The sequence below is a fragment of the Hyperolius riggenbachi genome, chromosome 4 (genome assembly GCF_040937935.1).
Source record: "Hyperolius riggenbachi isolate aHypRig1 chromosome 4, aHypRig1.pri, whole genome shotgun sequence".
Lineage (NCBI taxonomy): Eukaryota > Metazoa > Chordata > Amphibia > Anura > Hyperoliidae > Hyperolius > Hyperolius riggenbachi.
In genome coordinates this window covers 64,804,673-64,828,705 of record NC_090649.1, presented here as the reverse complement: position 1 = coordinate 64,828,705, position 24,033 = coordinate 64,804,673, and the positions used below count along the sequence as shown (strand labels likewise).

The 24,033-nt window shown below is 46.1% G+C and overlaps 1 protein-coding gene across 1 annotated transcript in view; it reads right to left on the bottom strand.

Moving 5' to 3' along the window:
- Positions 1-24,033, bottom strand: part of LOC137571254 (cytochrome P450 2K6-like) — a 90,939-nt gene that overhangs the window by 40,228 nt on the left and 26,678 nt on the right. Inside the window, exons 4-5 of the mRNA XM_068280130.1 lie at positions 23,617-23,777; positions 11,249-11,425 (exon numbers count right to left, since the gene is read on the bottom strand). Of these exons, the coding sequence (XP_068136231.1) occupies positions 11,249-11,425; positions 23,617-23,777 (338 nt within the window). The remainder of the gene's footprint in view (positions 1-11,248; positions 11,426-23,616; positions 23,778-24,033) is intronic.

The window sequence follows — 24,033 nt, the reverse complement described above, 5'->3', positions numbered from 1 at the left end:
GACTGACTTAGTCTTTGGTCGGGCAGTAGCCCTCCGGGATCCATGCCTCATTCATTTTGATAAAGGTGAGGTACTGAACACTTTTGTGACTTGAGCGACTTCTCTTCTCAGTGACAATGCCTCTAGCTGCACTGAAGGTCCTTTCTAACAGGATGCTTGCGGCAGGGCAAGAGAGAAGTTGGATGGAAAATTGGGACAGCTCTGGCCACAGGTCAAGCCTGCGTACCCAGTAGTTCAAGGGTTCATCGTCGCTGCTCGCAGTGTCTACATCCAAAGTTACGGCCAGGTACTAGGCTACCTGCCAGTCAAGACGTTGGTGGAGGGTGGATCCGGAAGGGCTACGGTGAGGCGTTGGACTAAAGAATGTCCGCATGTCCGACATCACCCTGAGATCACTGGAGCGTCCTGTCCTTGCCTGTGTGGACTTTGGAGAAGGAGGATTACTGCCAGTGGTACCTTTATTGTGTTGTGCTGTCACATCACCCTTAAACACACTGTAAAGCATCATTGCCAGCTTGTTCTGCAAGTGCTGCATCCTTTCCACCTTCTGTTGAGTTGGTAACAGGTCTGCAACTTTGTGCATGTACCGAGGGTCTAGTAGCGTGGCCACCCAGTACAGGTCATTCCCCTTGATTTTTTTGATACGGAGGTCCCTCAATAGGCTGGACCACATGAAAGAGACCCTCTGCACAAAGTTGGATCCAGACGTACTCTCCATCTTCTCTTGCTCTTCCTGAGTGACGTCATGCAAGTCCTCTTCCTCCCCCCAGCCACGAACAATACCACGCGAACGTGGAGCAGCACAAGCCCCCTGTGACGGCTGCTGCAGCTGTTCTTTTGCCTCCACTTCTTCCTCCTCCACAGAAACACCTTCCTCATCCGAGTCTGACTCCTCTCCTTCCCCACACGACTCCTCTTCTTCCTCCTCCTCCCCCCTCTGTGCTGCCGCAGGTGTTGAGGGAACATCTGGTTTGGATGAGAATTGCTCCCACGACTCCTCCTGCCGTAACTGTTCTTCTTCATGCTCCTCCACAGCTTTATCCACCACTCTACACATGGCACGCTCCAGGAAGTAAGTGTAGGGGATCAAGTCGCTGATGGTGCCTTCAGCGCGACTCACCAGGTTGGTCACCTCCTCAAATGGCTGCATGATCCTGCATGCATTTCACATCAGTGTCCAGTTGTTGGGCCACACCATCCCTATCTTCCCAGATTGTGTCCTTCCACTATAATTGTACAGGTACTAGGTGACGGCTTTCTCCTGGTCTAGCAGGCGAGAGAACATGAGCAGGGTGGAATTCCAGCGAGTCGGGCTATTGAAAATCAGGCGTCTCACCGCCAAGTTGTTTCTCCACTGAATGTCTGCAAAGCGTGCCATGGCCGTGTAAGACTGCCTGAAATGCCCACACAACTTCCTGGCCTGCTTCAGGATGTCCTCTAAGCCCGGGTACTTTGACACAAATCTTTGCACGACCAGATTCAGCACATGTGCCATGCAGGGTACATGGGTCAGCTTTCCCAAATTCAGAGCAGAAAGGAGATTGCTGCCATTGTCACACCACAATGCCAATCTCCAGCTGGTGCGGGGTCAGCCATTGCTCCACCTCTTTTTTAAGAGCAGCCAGGAGAGCTGGTCCAGTGTGACTCTCAGCTTTGAGGCAAGACATGTCTAAAATGGCGTGACACCATCGTACCTGGCATGCAGTGTAGGCTCTGGGGAGATGGGGCTGTGTAGCTGGAGAGGAGGAGATGGCAGCACCAATAGAGTTGAACTGCCACTCAGCCAAGGAGGAGGAGGAGGATGACAGCGAAGATGATGTAGCAGGAGGAGGAGAGGAGGTGGCAGGAGGCCTGCCTGCAAGCCGTGGAGGTGTCACAAGTTGGTCCGCTGCGCAGCCACGTACTCCTTGCTTGCCATCGGGCAAGAGGGTGACTGGCAGAAATTGGCATCTTCCACTCAAAGACTTCCTTCACGGACACCTGTCTACTGCTGTGGGTAGAGGAGCAGGAACCGCTCAAGGGCAGAGGCAGTGTGCAGGAGGGTGGCTGTGAAGGTTCAAGGGAAGGTGCAAGGGAGAAAGCGGCTGAAGATGATGCACCTGAAGGAGGAAGAGGAGAAGGAGGGTGGCTTGTCTTTTGGGTGCTGCTTTTCCTCAGGTGTTCTTCCCATTGTTGTTTGTGCCTTTTCTCCAGGTGCCTTCGTAAGGCACTTGTCCCTACGTGAGTGTTGGCCTTTCCACGGCTCAATTTTTGAAGGCAGAGAGGCAGAGAGAACAGATGGATTTGCTCTGATCTGAGGTACACACGTTAAAAAATTTCCAAACTGCTGAGCGGGGTGATGGCACTAGGGTAGCATCAGCAGCTGACGTTGAAGGGCATGTTGGCTGGCTGTCCATAGCTGGCGATACATGGTGCCGGACACTGCCCCCAGCTGTTTCTGAGGAGGAGCTCCCTCTGCTTCTTTCATGGACTCGCCTCCTCCTACTCCTCTCTGGCTCCCCCTCTAAACTGTCCCCCTGGTCATCTCCTCTATTGGGAACATACGTGGCATCCGTACAATCGTCATCATCATCCTCCTGCCCAGCTTCGCTTTCCTCAGACACCTCCACAACTGCACCAACATCAGGTGCTTCATCATCCTCCTCCTCATACGTTACGTCCATACTATCGCCACCTAACTCAGACGTATGAGGTGGTGTAACTGGCTTAGCGCCTTCATCTTGTTGTAGCAGTATTGGCTGTGAATCAGTGATTTCCCCACCAAATAACTCATGCGAAGTGTCAAATGCAGCGGATGTGATGCTTGTAGTAGCGCTGGTGGCTGCGGGAGATGAGGTGTTCTGTGTTCAGGGCCGGATTTGTGGGCAGGCCACCCAGGCTGGGGACTAGGGCGGGGCTAAGGCTGGGGCGGAGCTGCAGCTCTCCAAGATCAGCCGTTTAATATTTGCTTCTCTGCGCAGAATGGATTTCTTTCTCCTCGCCTCTCTCATGCATGCAATGCACTCCCGCCCCTTTCCTTCACTCTGACACTAAGGGGAGGGGCTAAGCAGGTCAGAGGAGAGGAGACCCAGGAATTTGAGACTGAGGAACACAGCGCTGACTGATACACTGGTAATGTAACAGCAGATCTGCTTCCACCTTCTATGCTAGTCAGTGTACTCACTGAGTGCCTTTACACACGCTCTGGGCTAGTCTCAGTCCCCTCCAGAAGTGTCTGCACGGTAGTGATCTTGTCCTGTATAACGTTGCCTTGCAAAGTGTCTCCCACTCTCCCTCCTGCATATTTGGAATTCTTTAGTATGCAATGATAGCAGAAACATTGCTTATCATTGCAGTGTAATTTGAGAGAACAGGCTGAAAGCGCGGGGGAAGGGAAGTTAGAGCTGTGACTGTGTGCAGAGACTTGCAGAGTTGGTTAGTGGTTGTGGCTGTGCTGTTATGTAGTATTCCACCCTTTTAATAAAAAGTGTCTTGTGATCTGAACAATGGAGATATGTTTGCTTTTTATGCTGTGTTATAAAGGTGGTTAGATGTTAAAAGTTCCAGCACAACTGCATTGGTTTGGCCACTCATTGCTGAAGACTCTATTATGTTGGCAGTTTGTATTGCTTTAGGGCTCATTCACTCTATGTGTATCATGACTGACAGCACTGCACATAGTGTCGATAATGCAGGTAGCATGAAAGTCCATAGACTTACCATTCACACTGCGGGGTGCATTCCCGTGCGTTCCATTACAGCACAGTCAGAAATATCCTAGCACATTACGCACACATTTGGCTGGATAGTGTAATGGTTAAGGGCTCTGCCTCTGACACAGGTGACCAGGGGTCGAATCTTGGCTCTTCCTGTTCAGTATGGCAGCACAGCACCTATTCAGTAAGGAGACCTTGAGCAAGACTCCCTAACACTGCTACTGCCTACTGAGTGCGCTCTAGTGGCTGCCTCGCAAGCGCTTTGAGCCCGACAGGAGAAAAGCGCTATACAAAAAAAGGAATTATTATATTTTTTGAATGGAATGGCAGACGCTTGCGATTTAGAACATTGCGATGTGCACTTCCATGTGTTGCAATGCATGCATTAAACTGTGTTTGTGCATGTGTTGCCCAGTGTGAATGAGGACAGAAAGAAATGATTGAACTATGCATTTTGTGCAAGAGTGTTACTGGTTGGGTGGTATGGTAAAAATTGTACTTGTCCATTAATAGTTCCTGCAGACTCATTTAATTAAAAAAGTGTATGTCTGCCTTAAAGGGAACCTGAGATGAGAAGTGTCTCAGGTTCTATAGTTACCTGGGGCTTCCTTAAGCCCCCTTGAGGCCGCTCAGTCCCTTGCTGTCTCCCCGGGTGGCTCCTGTCACTTGCAATTCAGTCAGAAAGCCTGGCCGAGTCGCGCCATGTTACGCATACCTGGCCAGGTGCGCCTACGAGACTCAGCCAGGCTTTCAGACTGAATTGCGGGGGACCAGAGCCACCCGGCGAGACGGCAAGGGACTGAGCGGCCTCAAGGGGGCTTAAGGAAGCCCCAGATAAGTATAGAACCTGAGACACTTCTCATCTCAGGTACACAAACAAATGTGAACACAATTCCTTATTGGGCATGTGATGGTGAAAAAATATAATTACCCCAACTCACCATGTGACCAGCATTTGTCCTCTATTGTAGCTAATCATATGGAGGGCAGGGCTATTTCACATGTACAGGCTCTATTAAGACTTGGGGGGGGGGGGGGGGCGGTTGATGAAGGTGGGCCTTGGGTAGTAAAAAGTACAAATCCGGCCCTGTCTGTGTTAAATAGTCAACCACATCCTGACAATTTTGGGAAGTGATGGTGGAGTACAGAGGAACAAGTCCTCTGTACAACCACAGATGCCAGATTGAAATTGCACGACGTGAAGCAGCACTGGGCAATATAAACAAGGTAGCAGCTCAAAAGAGAGCAAGAACAGAGTCAGACTATATGAATGTCTACCAATCTAGTCGCCACCCGGTGACAGTAGACATAGCACAACCGAACAGACCAGAGTGAGAAAGCCAATCGCAAGAGAGGCGATTGCTATCAGAAACACAAGACTGAGCAAAGACAGAGCATGTCTTAGAGGGCAGGAAGCATATCTTAAAAGCTCTGAACCCTTAGGCAGGAACTCAGAGGCCTCCAAAACATCAAATAAAACTTCAGGAGCATAAATTCCTAAGTTTTCTGGTAAACTCATCAATGATTCTAAACTATCCATGTTACAGGGCAAAACGTCAAATACATTCAGAGGACAGAGCTGATGTTTTAGAAATGGTTCTACAACACACTGAATTTTATTCACATGAACAGACTGCACACAGGTTAACTGCACAGGAATATCTGCTGGAACAGACCCTGACTCCCTGACTTTAGTTTCATTGAACACAGAATCCTGCATAGCAGTCAAACTTGACTGCAATTCCAGAATGGCAGAAAAACAGGTGAGTATAGCTGCAACACCAAAAAGAGCCTCTGAGCTCTCTGCTGGAGATTTTATACAAGGCTCTATTGACTCATACAGAGTAGAGAATGGAAAGTCAGTACTTTCTTTAGAGCAAGAAAGGGATTCACGAATGTCAGTTTGATTGGACAACATTGTTTCACTCATGGTACAGGGCAAGCTCACAGAAATTTCTTCTGGACAAGGCAAAGATTCCTCAGTATCAGATTCGCCCAACCAAAGCTCTGTATCACCCTTAAACTCGGCCAACAATGTCGAATCAGGGGAGTCAGAACGTAAAATTTGCGGATCCCACATTGCCTTCGGTTGTGGAGCTGAAGCTTCTAAAGAACAAGATTCCGAAATCTGTGGACCAAATTGCAGAATGTCAAGGTCAGGAAAATTGGAACAATTTTCATCTGGCAGTGTGTTTTCACAGGTGCCAACAGAGTGAGGCATAGGTTTCTTTGCAGAAGAAGTTGAGACAGAAACACGAGGACATTTATTTGGCACATTAACATTGTTCTTAAAGTTGCATCGTTTAGGAATTTTCCCCATAGCAAGTTCATAAATGGAAGATCTTAAAAGAGTACTAGGGGAAAAAGATCTATTTTTATTTGACGAGGGAACCCATATATCTTTGGCAAAAATAACACATTCATTTTGATCATAATTTGCAGGAACACCTGAGATAAAGGCATCAGATTGCACAGATTCAAACTCCACACAAGCAGTTGCCATGGGAAACAGAATTTCAGAATTAACACATTCTGTTGCTTTGGGGAATGGAACACACTCAAAATTCACTTGCTTCACCTTAGGTAAATTGGAACAATCGCTCGCTGACAATGTGTTTTTACAGGAGTTAACTGATTGGTGTGTATGTAATTCAGACAACATTGTTTGCCACACACAAATCACCGAATTCACCAAATGCTCCTCACACTCACCAGATTCAATCAAGGTGCGCATAGAGTCAATACGGGCATTTAAAAACACCTCATCCTTTCCGAAATAAAAATCACAAAACGACTTCCAATCAGTATCAATTCTTCAATCAGGGCCCGATTTCCCAGGGAGCAAATGGAGGCTCCCACAAACTTATATCCAAAAAAACACTCATACGGATTGGGGTCAGGAACATAAAGAGAATTTTTTACACCTTTAATATAGCAAATGACACTGCCTATATCACATTCAGATGTGTTGGTAAACTCAGGCTGAAAAATTCCACCAGATTTTACTGGAGCAAACTTTTCACTTGTAACAGCTACAGGAAGCGTCTCTTTCAGGTGAGTAAGTTTTTTAGACTTTTTCTTTTTAATCTTTACAGCTTTAGATTGCTGCTGATCAGATGAAAAAGAACCTTTGGAACCTTCTCTTATGAACTGAATAGTTTTGCAGGGAATTACTGGATCAACAGATTGAGCTAAAGCCAGCAACTCATTGGAATATGGTAATGACTGAGCGGTGCTGCATGAACCAACTTGATCAGCAATTTTCACTGCAGGAAAAAACTCATAGAAATAGCGTGGCATAGGAATTTCAAGCTTACAAGAAAATAAATAAGCAAGAAATCTGCAAGGGTTATGTATCAGATTCCAGTGTTTAGACCTTTTATCAGCCCACACAAACAGATCCCCTTGGAGAAGATTGTAAGCAATCTGAGCACCCCAAGTGGAAATTTCAGTTGCCTGAAATTCAGGATTCGCCAGAAATCTCAAACTCTCTGATATAAAATCATCTCTGGTTGCAGAGTTCAGCGTCTTAAATCTTTTAAAGACACAAGAAGTATAATGAACAAAATCGTACAATTCAGAGATTTCCTCTACACTGGGAATTTCGGTTGGGCTTGTCATAATGTAATGATCTGGGGTCGATTTCCACCGTCAGCGCACACCAAGTGCGCTGAAGCAGATAGGAATCCCCACAATCACAGAAGCAGAGTATCCAGTATATGAAAATATGTTTGTAAAGGGGAATTCCAACCAGCAGGTGGAGCTGTGGAGTACAGAGGAACAAGTCCTCTGTACAACCCCAGATGCCAGATTGAAATTGCACGATGTGAAGCAGCACTGGGCAATATAAACAAGGTAGCAACTCAAAAGAGAGCAAGAACAGAGACAGACTATATGAATGTGTACCAATCTAGTCGCCGCCCGGCGACGGTAGACATATCACAACCGAACAGACGAGAGTGAGAAAACCAGTCGCAAGAGAGGCGATTGCTATCAGAAACACAAGACTGAGCAAAGACAGAGCATGAATTGAGTAAATGAAGACACAGCAAATAACTACAATCCAAACGCCAAGGAAAATAACAAATTAACTAACTAAACGCTAGTCACCGCACGTTATGCGCAACAGTGACAAGCGCGTTAATAGCACAGTCACCGCACATTAAGCGCAGCAGTGACAAACATACCAACTCTGACTAACAAATGAACACGGAAAACAAAGAAAAATAGATAGCGGGAATGCTTGCTAACCGGTTGCCTAACCGATCGGTTGCCTAACCAACTGATCGGTTGCCTAACCTATCCAGAGAATCAAGGCCAGCAGAGCGGATTCTGACACTAGGTATATGCAGTGAGGTGGGTTCACTGAACACAAAGGTAGTTAGATGCAGTGAGGTGGGTTCACTCAACACAACAGTTAGGTATATGCAGTGAGGTGGGTTTACTGAACACAAAGGTAGTTAGATGCAGTGAGATGGGTTCACTCAACACAAAAGGTAGTTAGATGCAGTGAGGTGGGTTCACTCAACACAACAGCTAGCTATATGCAGTGAGGTGGGTTCACTGAACACTAAAGGTAGTTAGATGCAGTGAGGTGGGTTCACTCAACACAAAAGGTAGTTAAATGCAGTGAGGTGGCTTCACTCAACACAAAGGTAGGTATATGCAGTGATGAGGTGGGTTAACTAAACACAACAGGTACTAGTAAGTACTAGTAAGTATATGCAGTACTGGGTAGTACAATGTGCAGCTCCCTGTCACACACACATGTAGTCACTGAATGTGCTGGGCAGTGGCACACACACAGTATGAATTAGCAAGGTTGTGTATGCAACACAAGTGGCTTTTGAAATCCTACAATTCCCTAAGAAGGCTAATTTTTCTCTTGGCTATATCACAATGGTACATGCTAGGCTGGCTTCAGCATGTAGCATTGTAGTGTGTTGTGTTGGTGGTATAATGGTTAGGATAGCAGCCTACAGGGCGATAGGCCTGGGTTCAATTCATGGCCAATGTATGGGAGTTGGCTTTTAACATCCTACAACTCTCTAAGCAAGCTCATTTTTCTCTTGAATATATCATAATGGTACATGCTAGGCTGGCTTCAGCATGTAGTGTTGGTGGTGGTATAGTGGTGAAGAGAGCTGCCTACCAAGCACTAGACCTGGGTTCAATTCCTGGCCAAGGTATGTAAGTTGGCTTTTGAAATCCTACAATTCTCTGGAAGACGAGGCCCTCCTCTGGGAGGAGGGATGAGAAAAAGGACTAAAGGAACAGTTAATAGGTCTATGGGCTACCATATAGCATAAACAAGGTTCCATTTGCGATTATTTTAATTTTTACGCCGGAATCCGGAATTCCGCAGAATTTTGCAAAAATTCAGCGGAATTTTCATAGCAACGGAATTCAGCGCTGGCAGAACGGAATTTTCTCTTTCCGATCATCCCTATCTGTAATACCTAAAATTTTATTACTATGCGTAATACAAATGTAATTATCGTTTTTTGTTATAGACATATGTATTTTGCATATGTATTTTGCCTCTTCATAATCGTTAATTCAACATATTTAGCACTTGATCTTAGATTATAATATAGAAACAAATATTGTTTTACATAAAAAAAGTATCATTTTGTCTATATCCCAGGCCCTTTTTTTTCAGGCACCCGTTTTGCATGTAGGCCCAGGCTCTGCATTCTGGCTATACCAGCCTGCATGGTTGACAAGGGGTTAAAGAGGCTTAAGAGGGGGAAGACCCCATGATGTGCATTTTTTTATGTACAGTATATAATGTGTATACAGAGCTCTGAAAAATTATACATTAACCACTTTGTCCTCCTTGACGTATAAAAACGTCAAGGAGGACAGGCGCGCTCCCGCGCGCTCCCGCGGCCGATCGCGCGCGTGCACGCGCACTCCCGGCCGCGGAGTCGGTAGCCACGGAATCAATGTGTCGGGCTATGGAGCCCGATCATTGATTCCTCTCCCCCGCTGAAAAAAGCGACAGCTTCTCTCGGAAGCTTTGCTCTTTCTGAAGCTGTGTCCCTCTAAGCGTACATTGTACGCTTAGAGTGACGTCATGTAAAAAAAAAATCGAGATTGCCATCTTGTGGCCAAAAAGTAAAACTACAAGTAAATACCCAAAAACATTACACTACACCAATATTTCCCCCAATAAAACACTTTTATATCCCACCCTCCCAAAAATGCCCACATAAAATGTTTAATAAAAAAAAAAAAAAACATTACTATAAAAAAAAAACACATAAATATTTACCTAAGGGTCTAAACTTTTTAAATATCTATGTAAAGATGAAATATTTCTCTCTATTTTTTTTTTTATAAGCTTGTAAATAGTGATGTATGCAAAACGGAAAAAATGCTCTTTTATTTCCATATAAAATATTGTTGCGATACATTGTGATAGGGACATAATTTGAATGGTGAAATAACCATGACAAATGGGCAATAACAATACGTGGGTTTTAATTATGGAGGCATGTATTATTTTAAAACTATAATGGCCGAAAACTGACAAATAATGAATTTTTTCATTTTTTTTCTTATTCTTCCTGTTAAAATGCATTTACAATAAAGTGGCTCTTAGCAAAATGTACCCCCCAAAGAAAGCCTAATTGGTGGCGGAAAAAACAAGCTATAGATCAGTTCATTGTGATAAGTAGTGATAAAGTTATAGGCTAATGAATGGGAGGTGAACATTGCTCGGATGCATAAGCTGAAAACGACTGAGATGTTAAGTGGTTAAAATATACTGCAAATGTCATTTTCCCGCCTTTAAAAAACATTTTTTAATCAATTTCCTAAAAAACTACAAGATCTTTTTGAAAAAAAAAATCCCCTTGTTCCCACTGTTCTATTTAACATACCGAGAAAATGTAGTGATTCTAGCTTGAATAGGGGCTTTCCTATTAAAGGGAACCAGAGGCCCCAGGAAAAAGGTTTTATACATACCTGGGGTTTCCTCCAGCCCCATACGCACGGATCGCTCCCACGCCGCCGTCCTCCAATTCCTGTATCCAGCGGTACCGGCTCCCGTAGTTTCGGCCAATTGTCCGCATCACAGGGGCTCCCGGCATACACATACGCATGCAGCTGCATACTGAGCAGCCGCACGCGTAAGGGTATGGAGGGAGGCCCTGCTCATGCGGAGAATTGGCCGCGTCCGCCGGAAGTGACGGGACCCGGTACCGCCGATACAGGAAGCGGTGGACGGCGGCGTGGGAGCGATCCGTGCGTTTGGGGCTGGAAGAAGCCCCAGGTATGTATAAAAGCTTTTTCTGTTTTTTTTTTAGTTCCTCTCTGGTTCCCTTTAACTGCAAAAATCAGCGCCATTGAACAATGAGATATTTGACCAACACTAAAGGTGACGTCAGGAAGGACTGCTGATACGGGCAATGTGCTTTTTTAAAGGGAGTTTATGAAGTTACAGGTTTTCTTTGAAGTGGTCATAGTATAAATTATATGTTACAGCTCTTCCCCCTTATCAAGTAAGCACCACTGCATCCGTTTTGTATCTATAGTCTTCCCTTTACCTCTTGTTGTTTTGCCAGAAATGTATCAACAAGATTCCTCTGGTCATTTACATCCAGTTCTTGCCTCTGCTTAGTAAAAGTCTCCTCTATAAATCTCTCAGTCTGTATACTGTTCTCAGAGATCTTCTTGTGAGATCCTGGCAACAAGTTTAGCAGAAATGGGAAGCTGTTGTAGAGCTTAAGAAGAAAACAAGATTATGGTTATTAAAAATTAAATAACTAACATTCAAGCTTGTCGGTGGTACTATATAAATACAAAATAATAATAATAATAATAATAATGCATTTGTCTACTTTTTGATTCAACATTTTCTCATAAAGAAAACCTGTATCGAGAAAAAGTTCCCCTGGGGTACTCACCTCGGGTGGGGGAAGCCTCTGGATCCTATTGAGGCTTCCCCCGTCCTCCTCGGTCCCACGGCAGCGGTGAAAAGCTCCTCGAACAGCGGGGATGTAAATATTTACCTTTCTGGCTCCAGCGCAGGCGCAGTATAGGCTCTCCACCTCGGAGATGGGCAGAAATTGCCGATCGCTGTCGGGCCGCTCAGGGGCGCCTCTAGGCATAGGCAGTACAGGCCATTGCCTGGAGTGCCATTGGTCCTGGGGGGCGCCATGTTGCATAATTAAGCCCCGCCCCCAAATTAAGCCCCACTCAAGATTAAGCCACACCCCTGTAGCTGCTCTATTACTTGCTTCTGCTGAATCTACTTAGCGTAAGTTGCAGGCAGCTGACACCTCTGTGACTTGTGCATCCTTCTTTCCTCATGTGTGACATCTCTGCCTCCTTCTGTGCCCTTTGTGCCTCCTTCTGTCCCCCTGTGCCTCCTTATGTCCCCTTTGCCTTTATTTGTCCCCTTGCGCTACCTCTGCCCCCCTGTTTCTCCTTCAGTCCCTCTCTGCCTCCTCCTGTCCTCCTGTGCCTCCTTCTGTATCCCTTTGTGCCTCCTTCTGTCTCCATGTGTCTCTTCAGTCCCCATGTGCCACCTCTGTCCCCTGCGCCTTCCTCTGTCCCCATGTGCCTCCTTCTGTCCCCTTTGTGTCTCCAGGTGGTGAACAGGCTTGCGGCGTCAAATAGACGCCGCGTCAATTCACTGGCCCACAGCACGTAAGCTCACTTCTGCAGCCTTATATTACGTGTATTTTCTGGTGAAACACTGCCCGCATTGGGAATTTTCTGATGAAAAGCTGCCGGATTATGATTATTTCCTGGTGAAATGTTGCCGCATTACGATTATTTTCATGGAAGGGCACCATGGGGGTGGGGGGCGCCACGGATTTTCTCGCCTGGAGTGACAACATGGCTAGAGGCACCCCTGGGGCCGCTCTACTGCACTGGCGCAAGTGTTCTTCACCTGCGCAGTAGAGCGGACCCGACGGAGATAGGCTATTTTCACCTATCGCCGTGGGAAGAGCCACAACAGCACCCCCCGCTGGAGCCAGGAAAAGTAAATAAATCATTGTTTATCATCACTTGTCAGCCTTGTAGAGGGAGGATTCCGGGGTATCCGGGACACTTCGGGGGAGCCAGCGCTGGACTGCCTGCAGCTACAGCAGAGGGGGAAGCCTCATTGGGACCCTGAGGCTTCCCCTTACAAAGGCGAGTACCCCCAGGGGACTTTTTTTTTGTTACAGTTTCTCTTTAACTGGTCATAAGATTATTAGCAGGCTGGAGGCCTGGCGCCCAGGCTTTCTGTATCCCAGGTATTGGCACGTTTATTGTCCTGATGAAGCAGTTTACACTGCGAAACGCATTGTGCTAAGTGCTGAATACATTTATACCTGCTCTGTGAACTTCCTTCTTTAACCTCCCTAGTGGTATGATTATCTCTGGATTTTAGGGTCTAAAAGTGGTGAAATATTTTTTTTTTGTGCGCTTTTAAACCTTAAAACCAGGGGAAAAATCACACCGCAGTGAGATCTGCAGTAGCCGTGCACTTACTTCCATGGGATCCAGCACTGCAATCCTCCCTCCATCCTCTGGGTGGCGTTGTAATCCTAGAGTGAGATCGCAGTCTGTCCTCATGACAACAAACGCCAATCTCACCAGAGGGGTTGGGAGCCTATGAGCCTCAGAGGATCGGAAGGAGAATGGCTGGCAGCATCTGGATCCTGAGGGAGGTGAGTTGATAACCCACTGTGCTTCAGGCTCTGCATAGACCTCCCGGCAGCTATCCCGAGTCAGGATCAGTTTTACCGCTCCTGGCTTCTTTTTTTCCACCCTGAGCTTGATTCTGGGTTACCTCAAGAAAGGTTAAGATAAAACCTTTTCAAGTCTATTATAACAGAAGCACTGTTTTTTACTGATTGGTATACCATTTGGTAACCTCCAGTTTACTAATAATCTTACTACATTAACCCTTGCTAAGGGATTTGCTCCACACGGGCTCTTGTGGAGTAAACACTTTTCCTGCAGCTGCGACCATCTTTCCCACAGACCAAGTGGTGACAGTACTTCCCTACAGGCCCTTATGAGTGGTTGCCTCCTGAAGCAACCCACGTTTGTGAGTATTTCATTTATCTGATACAACTTCACCAAATACCTGGCTATACTTCAGCAGATCAGGCTCCCACTGTCCGCGTGTTTTTTGTTTCACACAAGTACTGGTCTTAAGTGGTTGGTGTATTAGGATGTCTAAGAACATGATAGGGCCTCTTTGGACATCTTTGGTCAAACTTATCTCGGGGGAATACCTAAGCTGAAACTTCCCCCAAACAATGCTATCTGGGGGTAGGTGATGAGGGGACACAAAGGCTACATAATACCACTATGGGGAAGGGTACCTTATACTACTATCTGAGCTATCAGGGGAAGAAGCGGGGGCATGAAGGCTGCATAATACTGATATTTTTGCAATAGGACCCAGTGATTTTTTTTTGCTAGGCCCCTGCTGTTTGTATATTAATTTTCACACATTATTAGGAAGTGGAGCTAGTGTTTTGCATATCATAAACTTATTTCCAGATACCATCCTACAAACAATCTCCACTCTGCCAACAATATTTTCCTGTCTTCCTCTCTGATCACCTCCTCTAATTCCCGCCTACAAGATTTCTCTCCATCCTCACCCCTTCTCTGGAAAACACTCCCTCAACACATCCGCCACTCACCCACACTTACCTTTTTTAGATGCAACCTGAAAACTCACCTCTTCAGGCAAACATACTCTCTCACTGGCCACCGTTTTACCATCTCAGATACACAACTTCCCTTCACCTATTGTACTATCCCTTAAAGGGAATCTGTAAGAATAGAAAGTGCCCCTGGGGCATTCTTACCTCAGGAGGGGGGAGCCTCTGGTTTTAATGAGGCTTTCCACGTTCTCTTCACCCTCCGGGATCCTGCGCTGGCAGACCCTGAACACCACGTGCAGCATAATTTACAATCTGCACTCCTGTGCTGGTGCAGTAGTGGCTTTCTGATTGGGCTCATGCGGAAATAGCTGAGCCCAAATAAGGTCCGCTCTACTGCGCAGGCGCACAGCGTGCAAAGCCGATAATGCACCTGTGCCAGAAAGCAAAATGTAAATATTGCCGTACGCTACTACGCCTGCGCACAGCTTGTCGGCACTTATTGGGGGAAGCCAGAGCTGGATCCCCGAGGCTCAAGAGGATGAAGGAAGCCTCATTAGGATGCAGAGGCTTCGCCCTGCCAAGGTAACTACCCCATAGGGGCACTTTTTTCCCTTACACAATCAATTTTACCCTTGAGGCTGCTTTCACAGCAAGACGTTACAGGCGTACGTTAGTGCAGCCTGTAACCCAGCCCACCGCACAGCAATGATTAATCAATGGGCTGTTCACAGTGCCCACGTTGCGTTACATTGTAACGCAGCACGTACGTTCAAAGTGCTGCATGCTATGCCTTATGCGCGGCTAAGCCGCGTTAGGCTGTGAGCACATGTTCTGTAGTGTTGGAGGAGGAGGTCTTCCCTCCTCCTCCTCGGCCAGGCACATGGCTAATTAATATTCACTGCACGGTGTGACGTGTAGTGTTTACTTCCTGGAGCGCCGCTTTGTGCGGCAATTGGCTGGCGGGACCATGTGATGCATCGCATCGCGGCATCACGGACGCCAGAGTGAGCTGCACAACACGGCTCACTCTGACGTCCACATCCAAGAGCACCAGGCGTTGCGTTAGGGGCACGTTATGCGACCATAACGTCCCCTAAAACGCAACATCTTGGTGTGAAAGTAGCCTAAATCTATAAAGCCAATTGGCAAGTACACTCTTTCCCTTTTGTCTCTTAAAGCAGTAGGATTAGCCATACTATGCTAGGGGAAAAAAACACATATATAAGTAGATAAATATTTGATCTACTTACATAACACATGTATTGCACTGTCCACATTTTGATTTCAGTGAATTTTATATAGTAAATTAAAAGAATTCTGTTCCTGGTGGGAACCATGACTTTTGCCCACAGTTTAGGCTAAATCCTGATGTCATTTCGGCCCTCTACTTTTTTTTTATTTTCTCCTCCAATCGCTGAGTCACCTCAGCCTTGCTTGTAAACACAAGTGAGCAGGAGATCATGTTTCAGAAAAGCAGCTTGGCAGGGAAATAAATGGAAGAGGAGGAATATATTATAGATAAAAAGAACCCCCAGCCAGTTGCAGGTTTGGCACTGACCGCTAAAGGGCCAGTGCTCCTTAGGTATGTGATAACTCCAAATCATAACCGCAGAAAAAGTTTTGAAAGTTTTAAATGCAGGATTAGCATCTTTATCACTTAATACACTCAGACCAGTTGCTGTTGAAAATTGATTTTTATGGTGACACTCCCACTTTAATGCTGTGAATGTGTGTGCCTATCTTCCACCATTGTGCAATAATCTGTAATTAATTTGTTCACTGCATAAACTGTAATCCACCATTGTCTTGTACTGTTCGCTGTTGTATTTTTTATATTGTATTGTTATACCTTGTATTCTGTTGTAGAACACCACGGAAGATGATGGCGCTATATTAAATTAATAATAATAATAATAACAATAATTTAAAATGTTATTCCTATCACTTGCCAATTTCAATAACACTTTGTGGGAATCTCCTTTGTACACTGTGGATGCAAAGAGAAAAAGCATGAAGTGCAATGGGCTCTATTCACCATCAGACCGTCAGTGATAATTTCCAATTTTTTTCCATATTTACTAGAATTTTCCCGCATGTTTTCCACATGGAGGTATATTTCGAAAAAAAAGTGCGAAAACACTCATAAAACGGCAGAAACCATATAAATATGCGGGAAAGAAGTCGCAATAAAAAGTTTTAAAGTCCAGCAAACACAGTGCTCAAGGCTCCAGACTCCATTTAGGTCAATGGGAAGCAAAATATATCACCTGGTACCTGTAGGTGACATAAAATCGGTTGTTATGTCACAAATGGGCAGAACAGTGGCGTAGTGGTTAGCGCTCTTTGGCCTTGCAGCGCTGGATTCCTGGTTCAAATCACAGCCAGGTCAACATCTGCAAGGAGTTTGTATGTTGTCCCTGTGTCTGCGTGGGTTTCCTCCGGGCACTCCGGTTTCCTCCCACATCCCAAAAACATACAGATAAGTTAATTGGCTTCCTCCTAAATTGGCCCTAGAGTATGATACATGAACGACACTATACATTCATAGACATATGACTGTGGCAGGGACTAGATTGTGAGTCCCTCTGAGGGACAGTTAGTGACAAGACAATATACTCTGTACAGCGCTGCGTAATATGTCGGCGCTATATAAATACTAAAATAAATAAATAATGTGCCCCTTTTCCATTGTGAATTTGGAACTTTTGCAGAAATTACCAACTTTTGTAGAACATTTTCCACATTTTTTGCAAACTTTTGCTGCAATTTTTCCGCATGTGAAAAATTTTGTGAATTTTGTGAATATCAAGATGGTCCTATTTATGTCGACAGTCTACCGCAAGTGCATTTCCGCATACAGAAAACTAACTAAGTGTTAGCACCCGCTGTGAATAGCCACTTTGTGCCCCATAAGTAGCTTTGCGGGCACTAATAGCTGCCCTTTAATCGGCGCACCCAGTGCGATGAAAACGGCGCATCGGGTGGCCGCCGCTTTGGTGCCACCCGATGCGCCGTTTTCGTCGCACTGGGTGCGCCGATTAAAGGGCAGCGGGCAGGGGCGGACTGGCCAGGGGAGAAGGGGGGAAATCTCCCCCCAGGCCGCCTTTCACTCAGTGATTTAGGGCAGGTCTGGTGTATTCAGGTTTGTTGTAAGGCAATGTGAAACACTAGCCTAGCTGATAAAAGTGCAACTGGAGGGCAGGCAAGTTGCTAAATTTACACAGCATGATGCAGAGCTTGCCTGGAGGGTCTGTGAGCAAAAATCTGTCCGGTCTCTCCCCTATGTTATAATGACTGCATGTGTGGATAAGGTGTTAAACAAGTTGAAACGTTTTTGACAGTCCCTAGACTCCAGGAGGGCTGCTTTCTGACTTGTGTGAGAGTCTAGAAGGGACAGGAGTCAAATTACAGGCAAGTAGTCTCTGTGTGATGTGGGACTGCAATTCTGATAAGCTCTCTGCTCCTTCTCAGTCTCTCCCCACTCCTCCTCTCTCTGGGCTAGGGCACACCAAAATCACAATAGCAATCGCTAGCAATTTGTGAGTGCGATTTTGTGAAGCTATTTTCAAAGCGATTTTTTAATGAATCGCTCCAAAAAATGCTTCATGCAATGTTTGCAATTTTGAAAAAATCACAACGCTGCTGTGAGAATACTGTCATAGGGTAACAATAGCCAATCGCTTTTCAAATCACTGTCGATTTGAAAAACGCTCAGACACACTGTTGGTGGACACCAGCTCTCCCTCATTCACCTTTGTTTCCCCCCCTCCCCTAGTTCTGGGTGTCTGTGTCTTCAAAAGTGCAATCCTCAATCTTCCGCCCAAACAAGCCCCCCAACCCCCCAACCCCCAACCTTGGCACAACACCCACACACGCAACCTCAGGAAAGAAACTCGAGCAGCTGAACGGAAATGTTGGAAATCACATCTCAATTCTGACTTCCTAGATTACAAGGCCAAACTGTTACTCTTCCACACTGCCCTCTCTGAGGCTAAACAAAGGTACTTCGCAGCATTGATTGGAACCCAAGCTTCCAACCCTCGACAGCTTTTTGCTACCTTTAATTCCCTCCTCAACCCCACTCCTCCCCCTCCCAGCTCCTCCCTCTCAGCCAACGACTTTACCAACCACTTCACCACTAAAATTGCAACAATACGCAATGAAATTTCCCTCCTCCATCCCTCCCTTCCCAACACCTCTCAGGTTGTCCCCTTGCCTTCCCTCCCAGCTGCTCCCCTGTCTCATCCACTCCTCACCTCTTTTGCTCCTTCCACCATTGATGAAGTCAGCCTGCTGCTAGCGGCTTCCCCCCCCACATCCTCTCCCTGTGATCCGGTACCTGCCAATACTCTTCGTCCCCACTTCACTGACCTGGCCCCAGTCCTCACCTCCTTGTTCAATCTCTCCCTTTCCACAGGCACCTTCCCCAAACCATTCAAACAGGCCACTGTACTTCCCCTGCTGAAAAAACCCTCACTCGACCCATCCCTACCCTCAAACTACCGCCCAATCTCCCTCCTTCCCTATGCTTCTAAACTCCTTGAACGCCTAGTACACCAACGCATTACCCAATACATCAACACCAATACCCTACTTGACCCCCTACAGTCTGGATTCCGACCTGCACACTCAACTGAAACAGCCCTTGCCAAGGTGGTCAACGACCTTATCCTTGCCAGGGCCAAAGGCAGTTATTCCATCCTGCTCCTCCTTGACCTCTCCGCAGCATTTGACACTGTTGACCACCCCCTCCTCCTCCAATCACTACAGTCCATGGGCATCCATGGCCTTGCCTTGGCCTGGATCTCCTCCTACCTATCCAATCGCTCCTTCACCACTTCCTTCAATGGCTCCTCCTCAACCCCTGCCCCCCTCGCAGTTGGGATCCCCCAGGGCTCTGTTCTAGGCCCCCTTCTTTTCTCCATATACACTTCCTCCATTGGCAAGCTTATCTCCTCCCTGGGCTTCAATTACCACCTTTATGCAGATGACACTCAGATTTATCTCCATACCCCCGATCTCTCATCCACCACCATAAACAAGGTCTCCTTGTGTCTCTCAGCAATTTCCTCCTGGATGTCAGCTAGGTTCCTGAAGCTTAACCTAGACAAAACTGAGCTCCTGATCTTTCCACCGCATGCTGCTGCACCCCTCCCAGATTTCCACCTCACAATCGACAACACAATCATTCGCCCTACCTCCCAGGCCCGCTGTCTGGGTGTCACCTTGGACTCTGACCTCTCCTTCATCCCACACATCCAAAACATCACCAGAGCCTGCAATTTCCACCTCCGTAATATCTCCAAGATCCGCCCCTTCTTAACCCCAGACACGACCAAACTGCTCATCCATGCCCTAATCATCTCCCGCCTTGATTACTGTAACTCCCTCCTTTCTGGCCTCCCCCTGAAACGCACTGCCCCCCTTCAATCAGTGATGAACGCGGCTGCAAGACTCATCCATTCCTCGCACCGCTCCGCATCCTCATCTCCCCTTTGTGAATCCCTGCACTGGCTCCCTATCCGTTTCAGGATAACTTTCAAGAGTCTATGCCTGGCATATAAATCTGTGCACAAAACCTGCCCTACCTACATCTCGGAGCTTGTTCACAGGTATACACCAGGTCACCCCCTCCGATCCTCCAACGACCTTCGCCTCACCACCCCACGCATTTCACACTCCCATGCCCGCCTGCAGGATTTCTCAAGGGCTGCCCCCACCCTCTGGAATGCCCTTCCACCACCCATCAGACTTGCTCCCTCTTTCAACACATTCAAGCAAGCCCTTAAAACCTACCTCTTTAGGATGGCCTACCCACCTCCTACCGCACAGTAACTCTCTAATGAGTATTTAACAGCCCCACCTAGTGTTTCCACCCCACCCTTTAGATTGTAAGCCTCTGGCAGGGTCCTCCACTACCTAGTGTAATCTACAGGATTGTGTGCTCCTGTCCTATGACAGCCTGTACTGGTATTACTGGGCCTACCTAACCAGCCCATATCACACGATCATGTATTATGAACAATTTGCATGTTTAACTTTGTTCTATGTTGTATAACCTTATGTCTGTCATCCTTGTATCATTGTATATAGTTATTTTCCAGCGCTGCGTAATATGTTGGCACTTTATAAATTCAATAAATAATAATAATAATAATAATCCTGGTGAGGGTTGCTTTCTGACTTGTGTGAGAGACTGGCAGGGACAGGAGTCAAATTACAGGCAAGTAGCCTGTCTGATGTGGGACTGCAATACGGATAAGCTCTCTGCTCCTTCTCAGGCTATTCTCATTCTCTCTCTCCACTCCTCCTCTCTCTGGGCTAGTGCACGCCAAAATCACAATAGCAATCACTAGCAATTTATGAGTGTGATATTGTGAAGCGATTTTCAGAGTGATTTTTGAATGAATCGCTCCAAAAAATGCTTCATGCAGTGTGTTTGCGATTTTGAAAAAAATCACAATGCTGCTGTGAGAACACCCTCCGGGCCCTTTTCCTCTAGAGCGATTGCGTTTGCTGAATCGCAAAATCACAAACTGCTAGCGATTTTAAAATCGCTAGGGTTTGCTAAATAACAGGAATCTCGGTAGGTTATTTCCACTACCGTGATTCGATTTTAACAAAAACGCGATCGCGTGGTGGAGCGATTATTGCCACGATTTTGCTATGCCCTGCAGTGCATAGCAAAACCACAAACGCAATCGCCGGGAAAAAAAAGTATTTTGCTGAATCACAATCGCTAGAGTTTAGCGCTAACGCTAGCGATTGCTATTGGAAAAGGGCCCTCATAGGGTAACATTAGCCAATCACTTTTCAAATCACTGTCGATTTGAAAAACGCTCAGACGCTCTCTTGGTGTGCACCAGCTCTCCCTTATTCACCTTTGTTTCCCCCCTTCCCTCAGTGCTGGGTGTCTGTGGCTTCTTGTCATACAGGAAAGCTAAGTAAGGATGCTTTCACAGTGGGACGTTAGACTTCCACATTACAGCAGCCCGTAATGTAGAACAACTCACAGCAATGAAAAATCAATGGGTTGTTCACAGTGCACACGTTGCGTTGGAGTATAACGCTGCACGTTGAATGAAAGTGCAGCATGTTGTGCGTTATAAGTGGTTATAAGTGGTTTTAGCCGCGTTAGACTGTTTGCACATACTCAGTAATGTTTGTTTGTTTGTTTCTTTTTTTAAATTTGACACATGCGCCGTTTTCATTCTATCAGTATGGAACGAAAACGGCGCACCAAGAGACGCATAACGCGGCTCTTTATAAAGCCCAACTTCAACACCACCATGCGTTGCGTTAGGGGCACATTGTGCCACCTTAACGTAGCCCCAAACGCAGCGTCCCAATGTGAAAGCAGCCTAAAAGTGCAATCCTGGTGAGGGTGAGAGAGTGAGAACTGTTATGGAAGGAGGGATACCGAAACTTTGGAAATTAGCATTAAAGAGGCAGGGATCATGATGCCAGCAGGAATATCAGTAAGGATGTGTCTGGTAAAGGGGGAGGGGATATCCGAGGTGGAAGAGGGGCATAGTTCAGGGTTAGTAGAGATGGTGGCGAAGGGGAAGACATAAGTGTGGAGGGGGGGAAGGAATGAGCTTTGGGGAATTAAGGTGGCCATACATCTGTTGACCTGACAGCCGATCAACCAACCGTTTTGATATTATCAAATCGGATAAAAATTTTGGGTGGAAATTGGTTGAATGTAGCAATCTGAGATGTTGGGAAATATTGGGCCAATGTGGTTGTCAGGTACGATAATCACGGCATGCGATAACCACAAATGATAGACACGACGTAAACCCCGGCCGTTGTCCCTCAAAATGTATTATGTGCATCCCCCCCCCCCCCCCCCCCCCCGGTGCCTATACTTTACTTGTCACACTGTCCCTAGAGTGTTCTTTCTGTATTTTTCGCCTTGGTGCTCCACGTGACTACTGGCATATACGACATGGGGTGCGTGTGTGACGTCATTTGGGCTGGGGCTGCCATGATAATGGGCCTCTAGTTTGTGTTTCCCCCCGGGCCAAAAGGTCCCAGTCCTACCCTGGCAGCGGGTGCGACGTTATCGTCGCATCGCGCTCTAAACATATGCTGCTGCGCTGCACGCACTGTGTGGGGTCCTATGGGCACAAACCACCTAACGCTGTGGTTTGCGCCCACTATCTATTTGGGCTCACTAACTGGCTTATCGCCGATTAGTGAATCAAGCCCAATGTGTGCTAAACCATATTATCAGCATTAATGAAAGTGGACTTGAACTCAGAACTTCTTTTCTGCTCTGTAAGATACGCAATAGCATAACCTTTAAGGAAAAAAAACATTGTTACAGCTGGTACAAATCCTGCAATAAATCTGCAGTGTATCTACTTCCTGCTTTCATGGAAGCAGACATAGTGTTAATATTCTGTGTTTACCAATTAGCTGCTCCTCCATGGCAGAGGACATTCCTGAGCTGACTCAGATGAGATCAAATTACAGTGGTGATTAGTCACAGATGAGGAGGATTTAAAAACTCCAACCGTGCATACCTGTTCATGTTCACTGCACACAGTGTTATATAATACCAGTCACTGCATAACTGTTCACTGCACCTGTGTGTGTGACAGCTGCACATTGTATTGTGTAATAGCAGTCCGTGCATAACTGTTCACTGCACCTGTGTGTGTGACAGCTGCACATTGTATTGTGTAATACCAGTCCATGCATACCTGTAACTGCACCTTTGACTGACCGCACATGAGGCCTACATTAACTCAAACCAGCCCTAATCCTTTCCACCAAGAACTTCTTGTTGCACCCCTTCTTTTGTGTCACCAACCCCTCCCTCTAGATTGTAAGCCTTTGGCAGGGCCCTCTTCCCGTGGGCACTTTACCCAGAATTTAGAAAGTTTTAGTATTTTTACCACTACCACTCCAGTTTATGATCTGGCATTGTACTACTATCTGCATTGTGTTGTGTATCTTTTTGCTATTACCTGTATTGTTGTATCTATTGTCTATTACCTGTATTGTGCTGTCACCCCTGTTATCATTGTCTGTAATCCTATTTATTGTACAGCGCTGCATAGTATGTTGGCGCTATATAAATCCAATAAATAATAATAATAATCTATCTAAATACATACAGGTTGGATTTCTCTCTGTTTTCCTTCTGTTCTGTGCAAGAGTTCAGGTCCACTTTCCTTTTCTAAGGTTAAACCAGTGTTCAATAAGCTCTCAGGAGTGGCCATGGGCACTGCACTTGGCCAGTTTTTGCTTGCGCATAGTCAGATCCAAGTATGCAATTTACTTACCCTCACTAAAGGCGACCCCAGAAGTTTTATACTTTCATTGGTCAAATTCATCAGCTTCTGCAAAAGGGGGTCGTCGTATTCAAATCTGCGGCTCAGTAATATGGCTACAATGATGTTGGCGACAGCTGCATTTAGTATGGGGTGATTATTGAAGGGTTTACCTGGAATTGAACCACATACAGTGTGAAAGAAAAAATGTGTGTCGCCAATGCAAAATGTTTAAAACCAAGGGAAAAAAAGTCATGCCATTTGTATAACAACGACAAATTAGGTTGCATTTTTGCGTTTTTTCACAAATTAATATTTTTGCAGAGAAATGCGGAAAAACAATATTTTTAGCACAACTATTTTCAAAAAACAGCAAAAATCTATATTTTTACCTCCAAAATTTGCGCCAAATGCAAAAAAAAACTTGAA